This window comes from Jatropha curcas, chromosome 8 (assembly GCF_041381405.1).
Source record: "Jatropha curcas cultivar XTBG-Jc1 chromosome 8, XTBG_Jcur_1.0, whole genome shotgun sequence".
NCBI lineage: Eukaryota > Viridiplantae > Streptophyta > Magnoliopsida > Malpighiales > Euphorbiaceae > Jatropha > Jatropha curcas.
This window is the reverse complement of record NC_143158.1, coordinates 27,183,164-27,206,342: the sequence shown is the minus strand read 5'-3', so window position 1 is coordinate 27,206,342 and position 23,179 is coordinate 27,183,164. Positions and strand designations below refer to the sequence as shown.

The window sequence follows — 23,179 nt, the reverse complement described above, 5'->3', positions numbered from 1 at the left end:
ACATAAAATTCAAAGCAACATGCAGATACTAACTTATTTCACACATGCAACTCCCACAAGATCTCGAAGGTTCAGCTTAGAATTGTAGCACACAAGGGCTCACTGATTCGGGATTTCCTTGAATTATTTCTCTACTGCTATAAAATTGTCAATGCCCATTTTTAGGAACACCCAAAGCATCTTGTTTAATAAAATCCAATGTCTTGTCAAAATGGATTTTCTTGGCATCAAGATACTCCTTCCATGACACAGCCCTATATAGCACTGGATGATCAAAGTCAATCAAGTGCATCAACGGTGACACTTCTGCATCCATTGGTGGGCCATAGAAATGGACAACCGATGTCCGGTGATAGGTCTCATTCACAACCGCTCGATGCAGTACACTTTTGAACCTGCCATTGGATAGTATTTGCATCAGATCACCAATATTTACCACAAGTGCACCATCGACTGGGTGCACCGGTACCCACCCACTGCCTTCTCTGAATACTTGGAGGCCACTGGCATTGTTTTGATGCACTAGAGTAAGCAAAGTTGAATCTGTATGAGGAGCCAAGCCCATGGCCTGGCCGGCTTCGGGACATATTGGATATGAGTTCAACTGAAGCACAGATTGAGGTTGGTGTTGGGTTTCAGATTTGGTTGTGAACCACTTCACGTCTTCTTGGGCCAAGCCCAATGACTTAAACATAAGCCCAATTAGTCTCTCGCTTAGCCCTTTCATTTCCTTTTGGTATTCTTCCACTACATCACTACATGAACACAGGAATATATTTAATTTAATATAAGATATAATAATATTAATTTATCTGACCTATTTGGGAGTTTTGAACATAAGCAGGCGGTCGGCGGCCGGCGGCCGACTTCAAGGACTTAATATTAATTGGGTTCAAATTGGTTCTAAATAGAAAGAAAATGGAAATGGTTACAAAAAGTATGCACGTATCAAGAACATAGTGACAGACATCAAATCCAATGAAAAGAAAGAAAGAATAATCAGTTTTCTTAGTAACAATGTTCATATTAAAAAATTTTAAAGCATGTATATTCCATTTACATGACCATAGCCACTCATTTCATTTATTCTTCCTTTATTTATTATCATGTAACTATTATTTTTAATTAATTATCATTCATATATGCTTTTTTAAAATAAAACATTTATTTCTGTCACAACATTAATTGTCATTAATTATTATAAAGTTGTTATCATTTAAATAAAAAATAATTTAATATCATAATTAAAATTTACGTTATATTTAACTATATTTATTAAATTAAAATTGAATATAACAACTATAAAATTATTTATTTACATATAAATTGATAAATATTAAAAAAATAATTTTAATAAAAATTGAAATTTAATATTTATTAAAATAAAATTATGCCTACTACCAACATATGGCTATTTATATAAATAGTTAAAAGTTAAGAAGAAAGATCCGTAACATTATATAAAAACGGCTTTTGAGTTAATTTTTAGTATTTTGATCAAATTTTAATTTTAATTTATTTGAAGGAAGACAAAATTTTAATTAAGAAAATCTTTTAACACTATCCTGAATCCTGTTTAATTTATCATAAAAAAAAAAGAGATTATATAAGACATAAATGGATTACAGTATAGAATTAGGTGTAAATTTGTAATAATTTCCATTTATTACCAAAATTATTAAATGTCGTAGATGTTATTACCATATATATATATATATATATATATATATATATATATATATATATATATGTTCCCCAATAAAAGTTTTTTTTTTTTTAAATAAAAGCTAAGATTATGATTATGGTGCTGCTTATAAAATGATTAAGCCCTTAAAATTAATTATCCTATAAGCCTTGAGATACTACCCTTGTATCTGATTGGGCGGGTCGGATCTCCGGCGGTTGGACCGGGTGAACGTACGTGAACGACATTGCATGGAACATGCAATATGCAAATTCACAACAAAATTCTTACACGAGTACACGACTTAGATTATTTCCACCCCAGGTTAGTTTCCAGCCACTCAGATTTTCCCACGTCGTGCGCGGAAAAAGCCATTTATTTCTCATCATAGATAATAACGATATACAGTAAATTACAAAAATAGCCCTTCAATTCTATACTGGCACCAACTACCCTAAGATTACGTGGCAGTTTCCAGAAGAAGAAGAATGAAATTCGACAATATTCCGACCGCAGCCGGTCCACATAATACTCTTTCGTTCGGTAAAATTATTAGACGAGCAAAATTATATGAATTTTATTATATAAATGTTGTGATTGAAATTTTTTTTTAAAAAAAACATAAATTTTAGATATCAATAAAAGATATGATTTATAAAATTATTTTGAAATTTTTATGATCAAATTATTTCTAGTTAATATAATAAAAATACCAAAATAAATTTTACATAAACATTATAAATAATATAGATAATTTATGGTCGATATACGTACCAGAAGGTGGTGTAGTCATTTGGCCAAAATTGGCTTGCATGCTGCGCCGGAGATCCAATAATAGTGAACCCTTCAAACCACAATTGTTTGTTGAGGAAAGAGGAGATGCGAGCCATGCCATATCCAGTCAAGCCATCCGGCGATCGGGCGGCCAGGAGCTTCTGGTCAGCCGGTAATGCAAATAATCTTTGGGTTTGGCTTTGGATTTCTTGCATTAAAGTAATGGGAACACCATGGTTTGTGAGCTGAAACATACCCCAATTTTCATTTGCTTCTCTTATAAGTGACGGTGCATGTGGGTCGTTGAGATCTATTATCGGAACAGATTCTTGGGTCAATGGATCCTGAGATGGGTTTTCTGAAGAGAGAGTCCATCTGTGAGAGTCGGGTAGTTTGGCAACATTTTTGAAGTCTAGAGGGGTTATCTGATTGAGTTGCATGGTGTTGTCTTTTTAGGAGTCTGAGATAGAATTCTTGATTATAAATTTATAATTAAAGCATCAACGCATTCAAATTGAGAATGAGGGAGATATATATATATACAGATTTGTCAGTGGTGATGGGTCAATCTTGTAAATCATGTATTCATTTGGGTTTTTAAAGTTATGTATCAGGTTAAAATTAGTAATATATCTCGAGTTACTCATTTTTGAAAGATTTTATTTAAATAATTCCAGCGTGAAAAAAAAAATTCAATAAAATAAATAGACTAAATAAATTAAATTTATATTTTCATTTTTACGAGAATTAAAAGCATTTATTATCTGAACCAACACGTTATTTATAGACTAAATAAATTATTAATACAAGGGTTCATGTTGATCCATACACCAAACAAAATCAACAAAGGTATTTGATGCAAGGAAGGTAAAGTTGGGAGTGGGAGAGAGAGGTCTTGACTGTTGTCTCTCATGAATTGGAATCAAAAACTTTGTTGACTCTTGTCTTGACTGTTTAGCCAGCTAGGTTCTAATTAGGTACATGCAACGATTGTGCGAAGGAAACGCAACTTAGATTTTCTTTTGTATTTTTTCCTTTTTTGTTTTGTCTTTTGACTTTTTCTTTTTTCTGTTTTTTCTTTCAAAAGCAAATTTCAGTTGATGACTTTGTTTTGTGTTATGGAAGGACGTATGTCAGATATTGCAGTCTAGCGGTTAACCAGGGTTTTTATGTTTTTAAGACAAGGTGTCAAAATGGTCTACAGCTCGACGTTCAGTTCTACCTTAATACGAAAATTAAACGAGTACACGAATAACTTATATATAATATGAAAATTAAACAAGTTAAATAATTCATCGTAAGTGAATGATCTATATATAATATGAATTTAAATAGATTATATGTTATATGTTGACTCATATATCTATCTAACTCATTTAATTAAAAATAAAGTAGTTTCATATATAATAAATATACCAAGCGGGTTATATACGTCGAAGTTTTTAATCTATATACGATCCATTTAATTAAATTGGTTCAAATTTTTTTACCCATATATAATCTATTTAAATAAATAAATTATGCGTGTCGTATTCGTATGACTCATTTACTTTTCATATTGTCTTCGTGTTTAAATATTTGACACGATTTTTAAATGAATAATATTCATGTTAAATCTAATCATATCAAGTATTAGGCGGATTCGTGTCAAATTCAACACGCTAACCTATTTTGATACTAATATTTAAGACCGTCTACCAATTAAATTAATCATATCCCTTTATTAGGTAAAAAATCTCATAGTATACCTATTTTTTTGTAAGGTAAAAAATCTTACTAATATGTTTTTACCTAAAATTGGAAGATAACTTAACAATTATGAATAAGACAAAATCTTACAAAACTACTTACCAATTAAATTAATCGTATCTCTTTATTAGGTAAAAAATTATAGTAAACCTGTCTTTTTATAATGTAGAAAATTTTATACCTGTATTTTTTTGGATATTGAAAAAAGAGATTCGAATGTGAATCTAATGTGAAGTAGTATATGTTTTTTTATCCATAATTGGAGGATAACTTACCAATTATAACAAGATACAATTTTATAAAATTGATTACGAATTAAATTTATGGGACAAAAATCTCATACTGGTATTTTAATCACAATTTTCCCTCTAATTTGATTGACTAAAAAATAATTTATTATTAAGTATTTTTTTTATTTGATTGGTTAGATTAATTTCTTACTTAAAATCCAAATACTATTGATTAAAAATATAGGAAAATTTTTATTTTGATTGGATATATTATTCCCTATTTTAATCAAAATCCTATACAAAAAAATAACTATAAATTAAAACAATTTTAAATTTTATTATATTTACGGTAAGATAAAAATATGTTAATTTAATCATATAATTCTATTAGAGTTTCAATATATAGGAAAGGTCCTTTTATGGCCAGTTTGTAGTTTCTATTTAAATCTAAATTTTATTAAATAAAATAAAAAATTATAGTATATAATAAATAAGATATATATTAAATATGGTAAGAATATAATATGTTTAATTATTATTTTTAATAAATTTTTAATTTGACCGGTTATAATTATTTTTCAATAAGTAACTTATTTTACGAATGATAAATGTAAATTATTATTATTATTTATTAAAAAATATATTATAGATTTATTATTTGTTATAAATTAAAAAATAAAATTTACTTGAAATATATATAAAACAAGATAGCATTTCTGAAAATTCATTGGTACATAGTTAGATAATTTTTAGTTTTTTATATATAAATTGGTTTGAAAAACTTAGCTTGCAACGACTTCATATGAGGCTGTAGCACGCCATATTGAGTATACCAACTGAAAAATTAGAATATGTGCTTATCTGAACAGTTACATTGGAGGTATTTAATATGATTTTTAATCATCAATTATAGCTGATAGAAGTCTTAATCAGCTGTCAATTTCAGTAACTACATTTTATAGTGTTTTCATATCAATTGGTAGCACATTTTATAACTTTTTCATATCAACTGGTAATTTATTTATATTTATATTATAATGGACTTTATCGACCTCATAAAAATAATTGATAATAATTTGTTCTAATTAATATTTTTTATATAATACATTAAAATAAAAAAATATATATTCTCTTTAAATTATATATATATATAATATGAAAACAATTATGCCCTTAATGATCATTTTATATTTAACTGCTACTAAAATTGTATTAAAAACAAACAGTAATCAGTTAACCACTATCAGCTATCAACTGTTATAAACTGCTGAATTAAACGGGCCCTCAAAACTAAGTGAATGTAAGTTTGAATATGAGAAAATATAAGATCGATTAGCATTGAAAGGTTGTAATTACAAAAGTAAAGGAAATGGCCATTGCTTTTTTAAACAAAGACAATAATTTGGAATTGAAATTGCTTGGCTTCTTTGAATTTGATATGCTAAGTTGCTTGAGAGTTACTTGCTTGATTGTTTGATAATTAGAGGTCTTATTTGTTGCTTTATTTTTTTCTTCTTATGGCACTGGAACAGATGTCCGCTTAAAAAGTAATATTCAAATTCAAATCTAATTACAAATTATATACCATAATTCATTTTGAATCTATTTAAAAATTCACTTTTCTTCTTCGAATCGTTCGAAAACCATCATTTAAATATCCAATTAAGTACTCATCTTATTCACTTCATTCACCTTATAAATTTGAAATGTCACTAAAGTCACTTTTGTTGAAAGAGAAGTTTAAGTAAATTTCACATGGAAATATTGCAATTTAAGACAATTACAATTTATATTTAAACAGACTTAACACAATTATAATTTTCAGATATAAATAAAAATTTAAAATAGTTACAATTTGCAGATACAAATGGAAACTTAATAAGGGCTGTCTAATCCATAAGAGACCGTATAGAGAGAATTTGTTGATAGACACCATGACCACCTTATCCATTAGACTAATGCTTCGTTGGCAAAAGCTAATTTGCATCTTTTCCTTATTTGAATGTTTTTTTTTTTCCTTCTTTTCTTTTTTTTCCGCTGTTTTATCCTAAAACTAACATAAAGAAGGCAAAAAAAAAAAAAAAAAAAAAAAAAAAAAAAAAAAAAAAAGACTCAATTTTTGTCAAAACATTAATTATTGCTAATCCATTTGTTCGAATCAATTATATCTTATTATAAATTATACTCTCTGTCCTAAAAAGATAGTCCATTTTTTTTTTCACATAAATTACGAAATAGAAGTTATTATGATTAATGGATAATTTTATTACTATAACTTTTTTATCATAACCATTTTAAATAACAAATGTGCAATTATTAAATTGAAATAATAAAAACAATATTGATAATAAAAAATAGAAAATATAATTGATGATGTTTTTATTTTGGAAATTTAAAAACAATTAATGGGAGTGACCAACATTGATGACTTATTTTTTTTAAATATAATTTATTAATAATAATATCAAGATTTACAAATACTCATATAGACCAGATATAGAATTTTATAACTAGTAGCTAGTAGAGTTTGTTGATATTTTAACGAAACAAAAGAATTCATATTCTTTTAAATAATGAAACTAAAATTAAAAAACATAATATTAAATTTTTCTGCTTGGAGTTGATTTTGATAAAAGATATAAACTTTTATAGCATTAAATAGTCCGTTAATTGATTTAGATAATAAAATAATAATTTTTCTAGATTTTTTATACTTAGATTACTCATATGACGAACATAGATTAGTTTCCGCCACTATGCGTTAATAGCATCAATAAAGAAATATGCCACAGTACCATACTCTATTGATCAAAGATATACGCCTGAGAAGCAAAACCTAAAATCTCCCACCAAATAAAATTAAATATCATATCTTGATTTAGTAATAAATCTCACAAAAAAGGGACTACCTTCACAAAGAACAGACAAAAAAAAAAAAGGGCGTTCAAGCCTTAATAAACTCTCTCTCCTATAGATATATATTTATACTATTCATATGAGGCTAAATGAGATTGAAAACTATTAGAAGTTACGGTGAGAAGCTACAGTGTACAGCAAGATGGCCTTCCTATTTGAATAAAGATATAAAAAGACCAAGTAAACTACACTTTATCGATTTAATAATATTATGCACCAAAAGAAAATTCAGAACTCTCATAAATGTAAGATTATCAAAATGATTAGAAATAATTATTTAAATAATCAAGCATATGTAATTTTCAATTAATATGGAGTATTCAAAAGTTCCAACTAGACTTGGTATGTTTCTTTTCTTCACTTCCATCAAGAAGTGATGGAGACCAAATGGATCAGCTTCTTCTATAGCCCTATCAAACTTAACTGGTCTGTCCAGTGGACCATTCTTCTTTCAAGTACCATCAAAGGCCTCGTGGGGTTTGAACCTTTTTGTCTTCAAGATTTTATCTAACTGCTCATCAGCGCCACCATACATATCGGCTTCAATATCTTTCTTAGGTCGATACAGTTTTGTCTTAATTCCCTAAAAAAATTATTAAGAATATTGCTGTTCCCAAAAAATATATATTATAGGTACAACATAAAATAATATTTCCTTCCAAAACTATCTTAATTCAAGATTTTGCGAATGATGTTGTGAATAAATCATTAAAAAAAAAAAAAAAAGAAAAGAAAAGTGAAATATAAAATATGGTCCCTTATGCAGTGTTTTTAAACCTTTTAGGGAAAAAAAACTAAAATACTAGCTTTGCAAATAGCGGTTCTTAGTTAAGGACCTGCAAGTAAAAGTTCTTTCTCTTTTTTGTACAAAGGAGAGGGGAGTTTTGAAGCTTAAAGAACAAGATGAAACAACATAATTCTTTAAAAAGAAAAAAGAGAAAAGGCTCGGTTAAACCAGTAAATGTTCAGAAAAGAGCTATAAAAAAATAAAACATAAATTAATGATAAATTTGCACAATAGATTAATATCACAAGTCATTCTTCAATCATATATCAACTGAATTAATACCCAAAAAAAAAAAAAAAAATGCCAATCGATTTCTTACAAAGCCTGCGGTAATATACTTTACAGTTTAGACATAATTCATATAAAATAAATAGTACAGCAATCAAATGTGTATGAAACTGTATATATTATTGTTTTACACAAACAAGAATTTCTGGCTAATTCAGATAAACAAATGATTGATCTCTAGAAAATTTATGTTGATCTACCTTTTCATCTCCTTTGGAAATTGAAGGCTTTTATTGCAAAAGCAAATATTACTGCAAAAAGCACACAGAAGCAGACCACCATTACACCTGATACACTCAAGAATTCATGCTTATACCCAAGCACTTCCCTGAGTACTTGCTTTACTGGTAAGGGATCCCCGTCCGATAACTTCATCAGATTGTCATCATCTCCATACTGTGAAGTCAAGAGCCCATATAGAGTCCAAGCTATAGGGTTTGCCCAGTAATACCATCTCCACCATATAGGGATTCTCTGCTCATAAATAAATTTTTTTATAAGGAAAAAGGTTAAAGAATTTGTATAGACATTGTTTTGAATGACGGAAAAATTGATGCTGATATAAAAAGGATCAAGCTCAAGGATTTAGTACAAGCCATTTAATCCAAATGCCACATTTCTGTCAGAGAAGTGAAATAAGTTTTTTAGACATTGGTGCATCCTGCACTGTCATATGACACCTCTTGAAAGTCAACAAGTAAAAAATGGCCAAATGCATAGATTTGCTCCTGAATTTTATGAGATTTGATTTGTGGCACCCTTAAGTTTGCAGGGACCTATTATGTCTCTACATTTTCACATTTAATTCAGCCAGTCTTAATTCTAAAAGCAGAAGAGCAATCAGTTAATTACCTTGTGAGGAATCATAAAGCCACTGAAAAGGTTCCAGAGCATGTAAAATGGAGCCGCAATGATAGAAGCCACATTATGATTTGGTGTGATGGCAGTTGTCATCATTCCATAAAAGGTGAAGTACAACATAGTAAAATACATGAAGAATATGTACCAAACAAATTTCAAAGCAGTCCATTCAAATGATGCCATGGAGTAGAAAATTGCACAGTAAATAATTGTCTGTCCAAATACATAGGGGAACTCAATAACGACCTATGAGAAAGAAAGAAAAAAGCCTTTAGAGAGTTGATGAATTTTGCAGAAATAAAAATGGAAATAATGTAAGGAAATTACCTGAGCAAACGCAAACGGTAGAGCAGAGTACATTCCTGCAACTCTCTCTCGATATGAAACAAATCTTTCAACAGAAACAACAGGCTGGACAGCAGATGCATTGGTAATCCCAATGAACAGTACCGCAGCATACATGGATCCCATAGCATTGAATAATTCTTGCTCATTTTCCCTGCAAAAGTAAATAACTAAGTAAACTAAAATAATAGAAAATCTAATGATATTAGATTCTAGAATAGGCGTAGAGAGTAATAGGTAAAGGCCAAAGAAGCAAGAAACAAAACACAAGCATTCTACATGATTCATCCATTGAAAAAAGGAACAAATTGCTCCTTTTCTGTGTATCGTAAATAAATTATCATCCGCAATAAATTGTTAGGCCATAGACCTCCAATCTCTTTTTGCATAAACTTGCCCTGCATCATTGTTGGGACCCCCATGCAGCATCGTGAATGGATAAAACAAGTCTACTTCACCGATTATATCACCTTTCTTAGGTATACGAAACATTAGATTTTTTTTCTTTTAAATTAAGAAGTGATAGGAGCAAATTACGCAGCAGAAATGCCAAAAGTGCCCATGCATGAAACCATCTCAGCAGGAGACAACGTATAAAAGAATCATTATGGAAGATTGTCCGGACAAAGTTTGAAGCAAAAAACCTTTTTGATCCAAATTTCCAACATATTGTTCCAAGCATCAATGAGATTACAACAGTGTAGAAGACGCGAACTGCAGTGTATTGCGGATTTCTCCAATAAGATAGATTTTGCTTCCAGAGACATGCTAAAAATTGTTCAAAATATGACTGAGAATACTTGGTTGGAAAGTTCAACTCTTTTGCATTACTACTTGGCTTGCTCAGGTTTTCAACCAAATCTCTATTCCGCCTAAAACAACAGGAGATGGAAAAATTAGTTACAGGAGAGAGAAGAAAAATAATGATGGTGGTCCCTCCACAGCAGGAAACCAGGAGCAAAGTATTTCCAGAAATTGAACATACTGAAACAGATTAGATTTTCTGTAAATTTCAGCAAAATCCACACCCAGACGGATTTCTTCAGATGGGGAAGTAACTTCAAGCATCCAGGCAGCAGGATTATATCCAGGCCTGATTTTTGTTACCCCTTCAACTGCCTGCAAAACAGAAGGATATACCATTTAGATGATTAGGCAAAGTTCAATACTTAAACAGAAATCAGTGCAGATACATTAGCAAAGGCATATTTCAAATGCAAAATCTCACCTCAAAATACTTGATGAGCTCACTAGACCTGCAGCCAAGTGGACCAGCGTAAATTAGCTGTCCTCCACGCTTCATAAATAAAAGCTGCAATAACAAAATATACAAGTGGATCAATAAACTATCATAACATTCTAAAAGGAAATAACCTAACTGAAGTTCATCTAGACTCTTCACTCATAAACTGAAAAGGATGGAATATTTGCTATCTCCAAATAGGCCATTGGACTATGAGAGAAGAATAATGCTGCCTAGTCATGAGAAATTCTGATTTCTTGCAATGAATATCTTAGGAAAGAAAACACAGCTCCAGAAGCTGCTGTACATTTCACATAAATAAAGAAAATGATTACCTCATCAAAGGATTCAAAGATGTCAATGCTGGGCTGATGAATTGTGCAAACAATTGTACGCCCAGTGTTTACAATATTTCTCACAGTCCTCATTACAATGGCAGCAGCTCTAGCATCCAACCCTGATGTGGGCTCATCCATGAATACTATAGATGGGTTTGCAACCAATTCAACAGCAATTGTTAATCTTTTTCTTTGTTCTGTTGATAGACCATCTACTCCAGGTAGACCAATCAATGCCCCACTTAAAGGAGTAAGCTCCACAAGTTCCATCACTTCCTCAACAAATGCCTGAAAATTAAACTCCATGAAGTCACAATCTACCCAAGCCACACTAAAGAGCAAAAGGTATCTACGATTACCTGCTGTGTCTCCATGTCAACTTCTGATGATAACCGGAGCCATGCAGAGAAAAGAAGAGATTCAAGAACAGTCAAACAGGGAGAGTGGATATCATTTTGTTCACAGTAACCAGAAATTCTTGCAAAGGTTTCTTGCTTTTTGGGATAACCAGATATACATATACTCCCGTCTATTACCCCTCCAGTTTTCCTACCAGCTAAAACATCCATAAGTGTGGTTTTTCCTGCACCACTAACTCCCACTAATGCTGTTAGCACACCAGGCCTAAATGCTCCAGTGACATTAACTAATAACTGCAATCTGTCTTCTACGACTCCTTGTTGCTTCAACTCCTGAAAAGATGTTAAATGAGCAATTTGTATTTTCAAAATATTTCACAAAATGTGTTTCAGACAGGAAAAGAATGTACGAACCCCAGGGACATCCACAAAGTAATTGATATTGCTGAAAGTCATGGAAAGTGGTTGAAATGGAAGAGCCATACCTCTCTGCTTGAAGTATTTTCCTGCCAAGAAATCAAGATGATTGAAAGCTCAAACATTTGGCTGCATTAGACATGTGCGAGTTATTAAAAGAAAGGAAATGTCAGTACTGAATGTAGTTTACAAACCATTTACTGAGCCTGAATGCTGTAAGTACTCTCTCAATTCAATAACAACATTTTCACCTTTCCTTCTCTTATCTCTCTCTTGAAGCTCTTCCTTGGATACAACTGCTTGTTGCCTCCCCAAAGCTGCAGAATAAAAAAACCATGACTTTAGTATAATTATTATTTTGGAAAAATCATTCACCATGATTCAGAATTAGGAGAAATTTTCAATAAATACAAAGACTTACGATTAAGGTGAGCTAGGAAGAAGGTAAATAAAGCATTGAGCAAAATTGTATATCCAAGCAATGCACCAACACCAATCCAGTACCAGTAGCTCTCTGGAAACAAACTCCGTGCCCTCAGTAATGCCTCACCTAATGAAAAGTTAGCATCATTCCCAGCTCTCTACAAAAGCAATAGAGGAAGAAAGAACAATTATTATTAAAATAGAAGTGAGAATCCTATAAGGAGGCATTGTATTTGAAGTATTAGATGTAAAACCAAGCAAGACATTTGTTCAGAATTAGAAGCTCAAAGCATGAGGAACAAACCTCAAGTCGAAAGCATTTAAGGCAAGCTTATTCTGAAAAAATATATAACCTTCAAACAATGAAGTGTCATATAACAAGGAATGATTTTGTAGCAAAATTATGAAGCATTTCAGCTAATCTCAAATTATAATTTTTTAACTGTCCATAATATATTGACTATGCTAAACCAGCAGATTAACTAACCATCAAAATACAAAGCACATGGAGCACATAATAACAACCTTATCCCAAGAATGCCCAAGAAATTCATTCACTGAAGCTGCATTTTGAGCATACATCAATGGAGAAATCCAGAAACCCCATATCCACCATCTCGGGATATATTCTGTCATGGGAAAGTCAAAAAATGAAAATTTATGACATGGAAAAACCAAATATAGATACTGAAAAAAACTTGAGTTTTACCTCTTGAAATGATGTATCCACCAAGAGCCATAACAACCAACATAGCGAAAGATCCAAATGTGTTAGCAACTATCATATTGCGCCCCAAGGATCCAATGACACGGAATAATGCTATAGACATTTGGTGCAGAAAGAAATATAACAAGAACTGACGAAAAAATCTGCAGTAGAAGTAAATTGAAATATTCTGTAACTTAGAAAATGAAGGTAATGAAGTCCACTTGAAGTGAACGGTCTTAGTGTGTGCTAATTCGCTGTATGTTCATGTTTTACCTAGTAATATCAGGATCATATCCAATGACATAATATGTAACTGCTACCCAGAGACCAGACTCCATGAGTGAAGTTGGTATGCTAAGGACCCAAGCAGGAATCGTATAAGCCCAGCTTGGGTAGAAGCGCAAATCTCTATGCTTGTAAAGCACTGGAAGCTTTGCTACCAACATTGAAACCTCTGTAAAGCCATTGAAAAGAATAATGACCATCGAAAAGTATAGTGCCCCAACATATAGGCCTCCATCATATATTGTATTATGATCCATTGTGGTCCGGAAGAACACGCTCATTGTGATCAAGGCAACAATAAGAAGCTGAAGAGCATTTCATAACACTTGTATTAGAGCATGGAAGACTGGATAGGGAGATGAATATAACAATTTAGCAGGGAAAAGGTTCTTCAAAACCAATTCAAAGTAAACGTAGTTAAAATCCATCTTAAAAATTAAACACTATACCAAAATAATAATTTAGAACTCTGTTTAATAAGGTCAATAGAATTACCTGAATAAATTTAAAAACATATATAAAAGAATTCCGTTTCATTAGTAGTTTCTGCCAATTAAAGCTGATCTTGAAGAGTTCACTTTGCTTAATACCGAAATGAGAAGTGGATAATGCTGCTGGATGATTATAACGTTTATCAAAAGGAAATTCAAGCTCCTCAGACAAATTTCTACCAGTTTGATATGAACGAAAGGCTTCAGCAAACTTCCCTGGAGGGATGTATCGATAAGGGCGGTTTGCAGACCAATATTGCTCTTGATCCTTCTTCGAAGTAACCTGTAAAAGAGAGTTTTAGAGCCAAAAAACATATAATAAAAGCCAAATATCCTAGGCTCCTCTACTCACTTCTTGCAAGAAGTCTGCCACATTCTTTCTCTGCGGACAACGAAATCCCATACAGGAAAAGAAATCAAGAACAGTATCACGGGGTCCCTGGTACACAATCTGCCCCTCACACAAAAGTATGACATCATCAAACAGCTCGTAAGTCTCAGGAGCAGGTTGCAGCAAAGAAATTACAGTAGTTGCATCAAGGGCACAAGTTGAATGCCTAAGATATTTGATGATTTGATAAGTGGTTGAACTGTCAAGTCCATTAGATATTTCATCCATGAACAGTGCTCTAGCTGGACCGACTAGCAATTCACCTGAAATCGCATACAGAAATAGCATTCTGGTTAGCAAGAAATGAAAAATGCCACACATGTTAAACAAGAAGGAGACTGTATACACCTGTTGTGAGCCGCTTCTTCTGGCCCCCCGAGATCCCTTTAAGCATTTCATCACCCACCAACGTGTCAGCACATGTGTCCAAACCTAAAATCTTTGTCAAATATATTTTAGTACTTCAGGTTAATTAATCATGAGATACATCCTTACAAAAACTTGTAGGAAATCTATTTGAGTTGTTAATCTTCAATGAATCAAACTCAGTATCAATTAACACTTTGTCCAAGGTTCAGGCCTTCAATTCGTGAAACTCCCTTAGTTATATTATAGCTATAGCTGCAGGAAACTTACTGTAAGCACAAAACAAAATCAACATATAGAGACAGATACCTTCATTATGTACTCCACCACGAGGCTAGTCTCTTGTCCCCCCAAAGCCAATGACTGGATAAAGAAATTGTAAAACTATCAAATACTTGATGCAATAGCAAATTATAAGGCAAGAAAAGAGGAACCTTGAAGTTTACAGGTCAAAGTACCTTCATGAATATATCAAGATCTTCATCAGGTTTTATCTCAGCAATCTTCTCTCTTCTTGCCAGTTCCAAAAGCATATCTGGCACACACTTTTGGAAATCAGCATCTCGGTAATCATGCATTCTTGCCTTATAGCTTAAACGGTCCAGTCATCAAAGGATTGCATTCATTTGGGTAGCTCAAGAGAAAGAGAAATAAGAAAAGAAGAGGCATATGCATTAGTTTGAAGCTTACCAAATTTGAACCCAACACCTTGACAGCGTCCAGCCAACTCAAGAGTTTCTCTAACTGTCATTTCTGCCACATGCCAATCCTGTTGACTGACATAAGCGGATGTCCTTGGAGCAACAAATTCATTTAGACTGTGCCCGTTATATGTAATTTTACCTGACATCTTCAAGAGAAATGAATAACAGGTAAATTGGAAATCAAGAAAGGAAATAGTGCATGGCTGTGCCATTTTGAATAATCTAGAGCTGATGTCACACCATTTAACTAGAAAAAAGGTCATCCCATAGCTGCAAGAATAATGTGATTCCTGAATTATGACCAATATGTAGATGGAAATGAAAACAGTGGGACAACATATGAAATAGCTTCTTTGAAGGTCGCTTGCATTTTATCAGAACCTACTCTACATTGTTTATCTCTCTATAAGACAACAAGAGAATCCAGAACAACAATTTTGTTCAGTTTAGCCCTTTTATTCTAAGGAACCAGTAATATCACAATTCATTCCAAAGCTCTCCAGACCTCCTATATTTGTAAGATACACAAAATCTTGATACCTGCAAATTACTTGCAAGACGTCCAGCAAGAGCCAAGAGCAGTGTCGTCTTTCCAGAGCTTGGAGGACCCAATAACAATGTTAATCTACAACATGATACTTGCACCTTAGAATGTGAAGAATGCTCAAAAATCACCAATCAATAACAGTTCAAACTCAAAATGTACCTGGAAGGTCTAATAATCCCACTAATGTTATCTAAAATTGTTAGCTTGCTCCTGTTTCCTCGATAAATATGCAACTGTCTTAAAAATGCCTTCACAGTGATTGAACAAAACAAATTAAAATTATGTAATCAATCCACAGTTTTAAAAAAATGAATAAAACATGCGCCTATAAAAATTTGAAGGATTATAATTATTCTACCTCAGTCATGTTGAAAATAAAGTTGGGAATGGTTGGAAGTGCCCTACTTCCAACGTGTACGTAAGAATCAACTGTTAGATTCTGAAATCGAACTTCAATCTTTGGGAATTCCAAATCTACTCTGTGAATAAAGACAAATGAAACTTCATAAAAAAAATTGCAGCTAAAACCAAAAATTAAATTTTTGTTTTGATGTGATTTTTTTTTTTTTTTTTTTTGAGAATTTGTTTTTCTCTTATTGTTAAATAAGCCCTTAACACATACTACTGTTAAGTACAATTAAGTATTTAACAATTTCCTAAATTCCAAGGAGGTCAGAAAATTTATCTAAGAACGGATTTGAGATGATAACCATATTTTAACTGTTTGATAACAATAAAAGGGGAGCTCTGTTTGACTCCTAAATTAACTATAATTTACTCAACTGGACCCATTCCAATAACTATATTATGCTTGAGGATGCCGTCCTTTTTTGTTCTTGCGCCTCCATTTGACAAAAGTTTAAAACTAGAAATTTAGTCTACTTTCTTCTCTTAATCATCTGAAGAATCAAATTTTGTTTGGCAGGTGAAAACCCCATTAATTATGAAAAATTTATATAATTGAGTTAGTTCATCCAACCAGAAGAAATATTCGCCTTCTACGGTCAACTGAGGTCATCAACTGATCAACTTGGCAGCAGGTAGAGATAGATAGAGTGGAAGGAAGTACTGTGTCCGTAAACAACTCTCAACAAGCAGCACATAAAATTCAAAAAGAAAAACCAAGAGTTGAAAAGTCGTTTTCCAAACTAAATTACCTCTTCAATTCTAAGAAAATGCAGAAAAATGTATGAACTAGACTAGCAAGTCAATCTTTCATTTAGAACTTAATTATCTGAAAATATTAAATGAACTTCTAAATTATAAGATTCAATTGTCAACTCTCAAGTTCAATTAAATCTAGGAAGAGAGTTACGCTTCAAATCGCTTCCGCATCCGATCAAAGAACCGCTCGGGGTCATCATCGACAGCGTTCACTAGCCGTTCCAGCACAAGCCTCTGTTCTTGAGCCTCAAGCTTACTCACATCAATTTCTCTATGATCCCCAACGACATTCCTAAATATGCCTCTCCGAACTCGGGCGTAAGTGGGCAGCCTCTCCAAAGCCGCCCACCGGAGCGCTTCTTCATCCTCTCCTTGCTCCCGAAACGAAGGCGTTCTGGCAAACGCATTCTCGGCCGAGTTCCACATTTTGAGTGGATCGAGTTTAGATCTGACAGCAAGGAAACAAACCCTAGGATTTTGTGAGAGATAAGCCACATATAAAGAAAGAACAACTTCCTTTCTTGTTTGTGTATGAGAGTGGGAAACTACTTCTTGTCCATTAAAATGGTAGTTGAGCACTGCATTAATGTCACTTCCTTTCTATTAAGACTTTGGCATTCTCTCTCCTTGAGGTTGGTTTATTGTTCTTCTTTTATAGTTGTTCTCCATCTACAATTCCTTTATAGGCGTTAAAGTGGTGCAGAGAAGGCTCATTAATAGCCGCGGGAAAGACAAACTTGGCGGGTTTTCTTCGAAACTATTACTTGCGCGCGTGAAAATTGGATAACACTCGCCTTTACGTATCAACACGTGTCCTAAATTTACGTGTTTGTCCAAAGAGGACTGTACGTGGCTTTCCAGTAGGATGAGACTGCGAGTTGAAACGATGGACCTTTTGAATTGAATTTGAAACGGTTAAGGAGGCTGTTTTTTTTTTTTTTCTACACCAGAAGCATGAAAAAAAAAAAACAAAAGAGGGAAAAAAACAACCATGTTCAATGTTGAATGACGTGGAGAACATTTAAAAAAAAATAAACTATTGATGGGATTGTGTTGAAAACCGGACCCAACTTCCAACTCGCTTGATCAGCGAGCGCGATTGGACGGCATCAACTCAATTCAAATGAATTTTTTTCTTTTTAACTTTTTTATAATTATTTGTAAAAATTTTATAAATATATTCATAAATAATTTAATAATAAAAAAGTGCTAATGTAATTATAAATGTATGATTATTTTTCAAAACATTTATCATCTAACTTGTTATGACTACTAATTTTATGTTATTCATTGTCCGAACAGAATATTATATATTCAAAATAATAATAATAATAATAATAATAATATACATATTAAAATATAAATTGTAGTAATTTAAATCTTATAATAATATTTAAATCATAATATTTAAAAAAAGTGAACTCTATTAGATTGGATTAGAAGTCAATTCACGAATTAACTAATCGACCTAATATATTTAATTTATTTAATTACATCTCAATGATAGTTATACAAAAACCAAATATATACCAAATATAATTATATCTATGTCAAATGAATCCTTAAATTGACATCAATTGAAATTCCATTATGATTTATTTTAATTTCCAATAAAATTACTCGTATAAAATAGCGGAATTTTAATAATTCATTTTAAATTAATAATTGAGAATATCATAATATGCTTTTTTTTAATAAGAATGTAGAATAATTTTAAGATTTGTTTAGTTCAACAATTATAATTATCATTTAATCGCTAGAGTTAAATATTAATAATCGAGTGTCAACAATTGGAAAAACAAACATTGAAAGTTTTAATTATAATTTTATACTCTCTTTGTTTTATTACTCTAGATTTTTTTTTTTTCCACAAAAAATGAGGAAACAGTTAAACTACATTATTTTCCATTTTTTCTTTTTTATTCTAAACCGCATCAATATATCATTAAAGACAAATTAGAAATGGATTAAATAGAAACTTACATATAATTAACTCATGCTACTACAACAGCGGACAGGTGTTAAAACAACTAATATTACCGAATTTACCCCGAAACATCAAAGCGAGAGGCAAGTAAAACAGTAAAAATTGTCCAAGCTACTGAAATTGATAGGGGGAGGAGGAGAGTCAAAACAAAAGAGTAGGTTAAGGGAGGAAAAAAGGTTACACCAACATACCTCCAATTCTTTCCTAACCCTGCCAACATTTATTTGAAGTGTTGAAATTTGTTCCAATTGGCTTGCCAAATGCTGGCATTTGTATTAATTTCACACAAGCCTTTGGCTTTGAATTAATCCCTTCAAACAGTAAAGCTAAAATTTTTTTAATTCTTCATATTTTAATTTTATAAAAATTGAAATCACTTACCACAATTTGTTATTATATCGAATTATCGCATATTGAGCAATTGGTTTTATATTTAATAGTATTTTTTGTGATTTAATTAATTAATTTAGAAACTAGATAATTGTGACTTTATATGGGACCCTAAGCAACCATTTAATTTAGTTAAGCTAATATAGGAAACTGTCTAATCCGAAAGAAAATAAATAAAAATAAAAATATATTTTTTATAGGTATTCATAATTTGAATCCGATGACGACGACATCACATGCTGTCAAGTCTCTCGAGTTTACTCCACGTCTCCACCCTCCACACGGTAGACCTTGTATATGATATATTCTTTTGAATATTATTAAACTGATTTGTATTTATTATTAAATTATGTATTATTGTGTCATCATATATGATATATTGACACAAAAATAATTTTTAATTTTCTCTCAAAATTTTTATGAGATATTCAAATTGATCGAAACTGATAATTTTTCATTAATTTAGCGCTCAAACTTACTAGATAACTCAATTTAACCTAATTGTTACCTAATAAAAAAGAATAAAATAATATTTTATTTAATATTTTTAACATATTTAAGATATAAAATTATTCTTTTATCATCACAGAATATCAATTATTACCAAAGAGAACTTTTGTATTGAATATAATATAATAAATAGGGTGCCATCTAATTTAGGAATATCTATCTACATACAAATAGAAACTTAAAATTTACATGGCACAAAATTAAAGCTTTAAAGTGCTGATGTGGCACTATTTTTTTTTTTCTTTTAGTTTGAACATTAATAAAGGAAAAATTAGTATTTTTAATAACATTAACGGTATGTATTTATTTTTTTTCAATTATTAACATAATTAAATTCTTTTTAATTAATAAAAACTTTTGAGTTACTTTCTCGAATAATGCAATTAATAATATTATTGAATAATAATCTTTATATTATTTCAAATTTCAAGATTTTTTTTCCAATCACCCAGATACCTATTCTCTTTGATATTTAGATTGACACAAAAATATTATGCTAAACAATTTACTCGTCTAAAGTCTCTTATGTTAAATGAATTGTAGATTTCTAATTGCACTGGAATTTGATCAATGCATATAAGTAATTACGTCGATTAAGATTTAAGAGTATAACAGTAAACTCAAAATATTTTTTTGGATTCCTTACAATCCGTGCAATACGCGGATATGTGTCTAGTAATATATATAAAGGCCGAATACATAAATTCAGCCATGAACTTTACAACTTTACCTTTGTGGTACTCTAAACTTTGATAATAATCTATAATACACTTAAACTTATATATTTTAGTAATATTACACACATTTTGACATTAATATCAATAATTTTTAGGGTTTTCATGTCGTTAGCATGACTTTTGAAATAATAATTTTCAATTTTTAAGAAATGTTTAATTGATCTAATTTTGCAAGTTGAAATGTTCGATAAAATAATTTTGAAAATTGAAGTGTGTAATAGATGTAGTTTTATAAGTTAAAGTCTTTCATCCATCAAAATAAATATTGATGATGCCACAAGATTAAAGTAACAAAGTTCAAGAATAAATTTATGTATGTATAAGTGAGAATGAGGAACATTGGATTCGCCAAAATGCCATACAGACTTTCAATTTTATTTGTCTATTAAAATATCATTAAAGATAAGTTTAGTTTTATTTTGATCATGAAACTTTTAATTTTATTGATTTTTTGTTAGTCGATTGAAAATATCATTAAAAATTGATAATAATCCAATTAAGCAATTAAGCCACGTCATTGAAATGAGATTAAGTTTAGAAGAAATAATATTTGAACTAATTAGCCCATTCAATTCACGACATTGAAATTTCATACATTAATGAGAGTGATGTGCTAACAACAGTATGTGAATTTGAGTGAGAGTAAAAAAGATCTACTGGGTTGCCAAAAAAACACTTATACCGACTTTTAATTTTATTTATTGATTAAAAATATTATTAAAAATAAATTAGACCTATTCTAACGAGGAGACTTTAATTTTATTGGCATTTTATTTATTGATAAAAAATATCATTAAGAATAATTTAGTCTCGTTCAGTTAAAAAAATTTTAATTTTATTGATTGATTAAAATTATATCAAAAATATCATTAAAGATAATTTAGTCATATTCTAATTATAAAACTTCTAATTTCATTGATAGATTAAAAATATCATTAAGGATTTATAATAATCCAATTGAAAAAAATTTATCTAGACCCGATCCATGTCCCCACTTATGGACCAAGTAAATGAAATTAAAGATTTTCTAAAAAACGTTATGACTTTATCATTTTTTTTTAAATGTATAGTCAAAAATACTCTTATTTTAATAAAAATATCGAATTTCATTTACTTGGTCCATAGATAGAGACACACACCAAATCCAGGTAAATTTTTTCCACGCCATTGAAATAAGATTAAGTTTAGAAGAAATACTCTTTGAAATAATTCACGACATTGAAATTTGATACATAATGAGAGTGATGTGATAACAACAATATGAGAATTTGAGTGAGAGAATAAAAGAAATTGCCAAAGAAAGAATTATGAGCTTAAATTAAAAAATTTTATATATAATCGAGGAAGACGAAGGATGGTGTTGATTAGGTGAGAACGCACAGTTTTACTTAACCCATCCCATGGGTTACGTGAACTCAAGTCTTCTGTGTGAATGCCACATATATTATATATTACTCACTAATTTTGATCTTAGGATGCAATTTTGACAAAAAAAAAAAAAAATGGTATTCCATTATCAAATCATCAACGTCAACAATTAATATTAATATTTATTTTAATTAATTAATGATTGGACGCATGGACATTATTAGATATATTAATTTGCAGGATAATTTAGCTGCAGCTTCCAACTATCTCTCTCCCTCTCTCTCCAGTCCCCACGTAAGTGTCCTATATAATATTCTTAAAATAATCATATATTACAACATGTAATTTTGTTATTATTTTATAATTTTAGGAATTTAAAAATGAAAAACATTCAGTGAATATCAAATTATTATAAAGCCCTTAAGATTTGATCGAAATTACTATTCATTCTTAATGTTTAGAAATTATAAATTCTCTAAAATTTAGTTTATTAAATTATTTAGACTTTTTTTGTCATTTTTGTTGATAAGTGAGTAACTAAGGCTTCATTTTTTTTTATATAAAATAACTTGCAGGAATATATTTTTTATAATTTTTTGTTGTTTGAGGGTTTTAAAAAAATAAATCAACGTGAAATATTTTTCTAGTTAAAGGAAAACGGAGTCATTTTTAAAGAAAATGACTTTCCATTTTTTAGAGAATAAAATATTTTCTGGAAATTGACAAATTTATTATAACCTTATAAATACATATTTTTTTAATTTATTAATCACTACTACCAATCACCGTTGACCACCAACCACCATCATGGGTCCTAGTGCAATCATAATTTATCAATTTTTTGAATTTTCTCATATTTAAATAAATTTGAAAATATAAAATTTATATTATTATAAATATCTTATAAGTTAAAGATTTAAATATTTTTAACTAATTTTCAATATTAAAGCCAAATAACGGAAAATAATTTATTTACTTTTATTAACAATGTAATTTAAATCATTTACTTTTATTTTAAAAATATATTTTAAATCCATGAATTATGCATTTTCAACCTAACGATAAAATCTGAAAATTTCATTAATTTATTGATTCTACATTATATGAATTTTAAAG

The 23,179-nt window shown here is 30.4% G+C and overlaps 2 protein-coding genes across 3 annotated transcripts; both read right to left on the bottom strand.

Moving 5' to 3' along the window:
• Positions 1-26: 26 nt before the first annotated feature.
• LOC105639291 (gibberellin 3-beta-dioxygenase 1) lies at positions 27-2,976 on the bottom strand. The gene is made up of 2 exons (XM_012223299.4): positions 2,459-2,976; positions 27-755 (listed from the first exon to the last, which is right to left on the bottom strand). The coding sequence occupies exons 1-2, from the start codon at positions 2,896-2,898 to the stop codon at positions 149-151; spliced, it is 1,047 nt and encodes a 348-aa protein (XP_012078689.1). The 5' UTR covers positions 2,899-2,976; the 3' UTR covers positions 27-148.
• Positions 2,977-8,431: 5,455 nt separating this feature from the next.
• ABCG32 (pleiotropic drug resistance 4) lies at positions 8,432-17,725 on the bottom strand. Of its 2 annotated transcripts, none has more exons than XM_012223296.3 (24): positions 17,223-17,725; positions 16,266-16,386; positions 16,067-16,155; positions 15,901-15,985; positions 15,347-15,506; positions 15,115-15,191; positions 14,966-15,019; positions 14,639-14,729; positions 14,252-14,553; positions 13,904-14,182; positions 13,397-13,713; positions 13,124-13,284; positions 12,940-13,043; positions 12,413-12,572; positions 12,186-12,308; positions 11,989-12,080; positions 11,575-11,907; positions 11,213-11,503; positions 10,863-10,946; positions 10,620-10,753; positions 10,279-10,506; positions 9,617-9,788; positions 9,281-9,535; positions 8,432-8,902 (listed from the first exon to the last, which is right to left on the bottom strand). In XM_012223296.3, exons 1-24 carry the CDS (start codon positions 17,495-17,497, stop codon positions 8,633-8,635), a joined length of 4,257 nt encoding a protein of 1,418 aa, XP_012078686.1. In that variant the 5' UTR covers positions 17,498-17,725; the 3' UTR covers positions 8,432-8,632. The 2 variants fall into 2 exon arrangements, with proteins under 2 accessions (XP_012078686.1, XP_089580828.1); XM_089724702.1 differs by having other exon boundaries at positions 16,266-16,381; positions 17,223-17,419.
• Between the last annotated feature and the right edge of the window lie 5,454 nt (positions 17,726-23,179).

Bases quoted from the DNA above. Each gene is read 5' to 3' on its own strand.
- ABCG32 (XM_012223296.3), bottom strand. From the start codon at position 17,497: ATGTGGAACTCGGCCGAGAATGCGTTTGCCAGAACGCCTTCGTTTCGG. The intron at 15,020-15,114 runs GTACTTTGACCT...TTCTTTATCCAG, and splicing joins ATCTTGATATATTCATGAAG to TCATTGGCTTTGGGGGGACA. The intron at 9,789-10,278 runs GTTTTTTGCTTC...TTACTTTTGCAG, and splicing joins TGGAAATTTGGATCAAAAAG to GGAAAATGAGCAAGAATTAT.
- LOC105639291 (XM_012223299.4), bottom strand. From the start codon at position 2,898: ATGCAACTCAATCAGATAACCCCTCTAGACTTCAAAAATGTTGCCAAA. The intron at 756-2,458 runs GTACGTATATCG...GTGTTCATGTAG, and splicing joins AATGACTACACCACCTTCTG to TGATGTAGTGGAAGAATACC.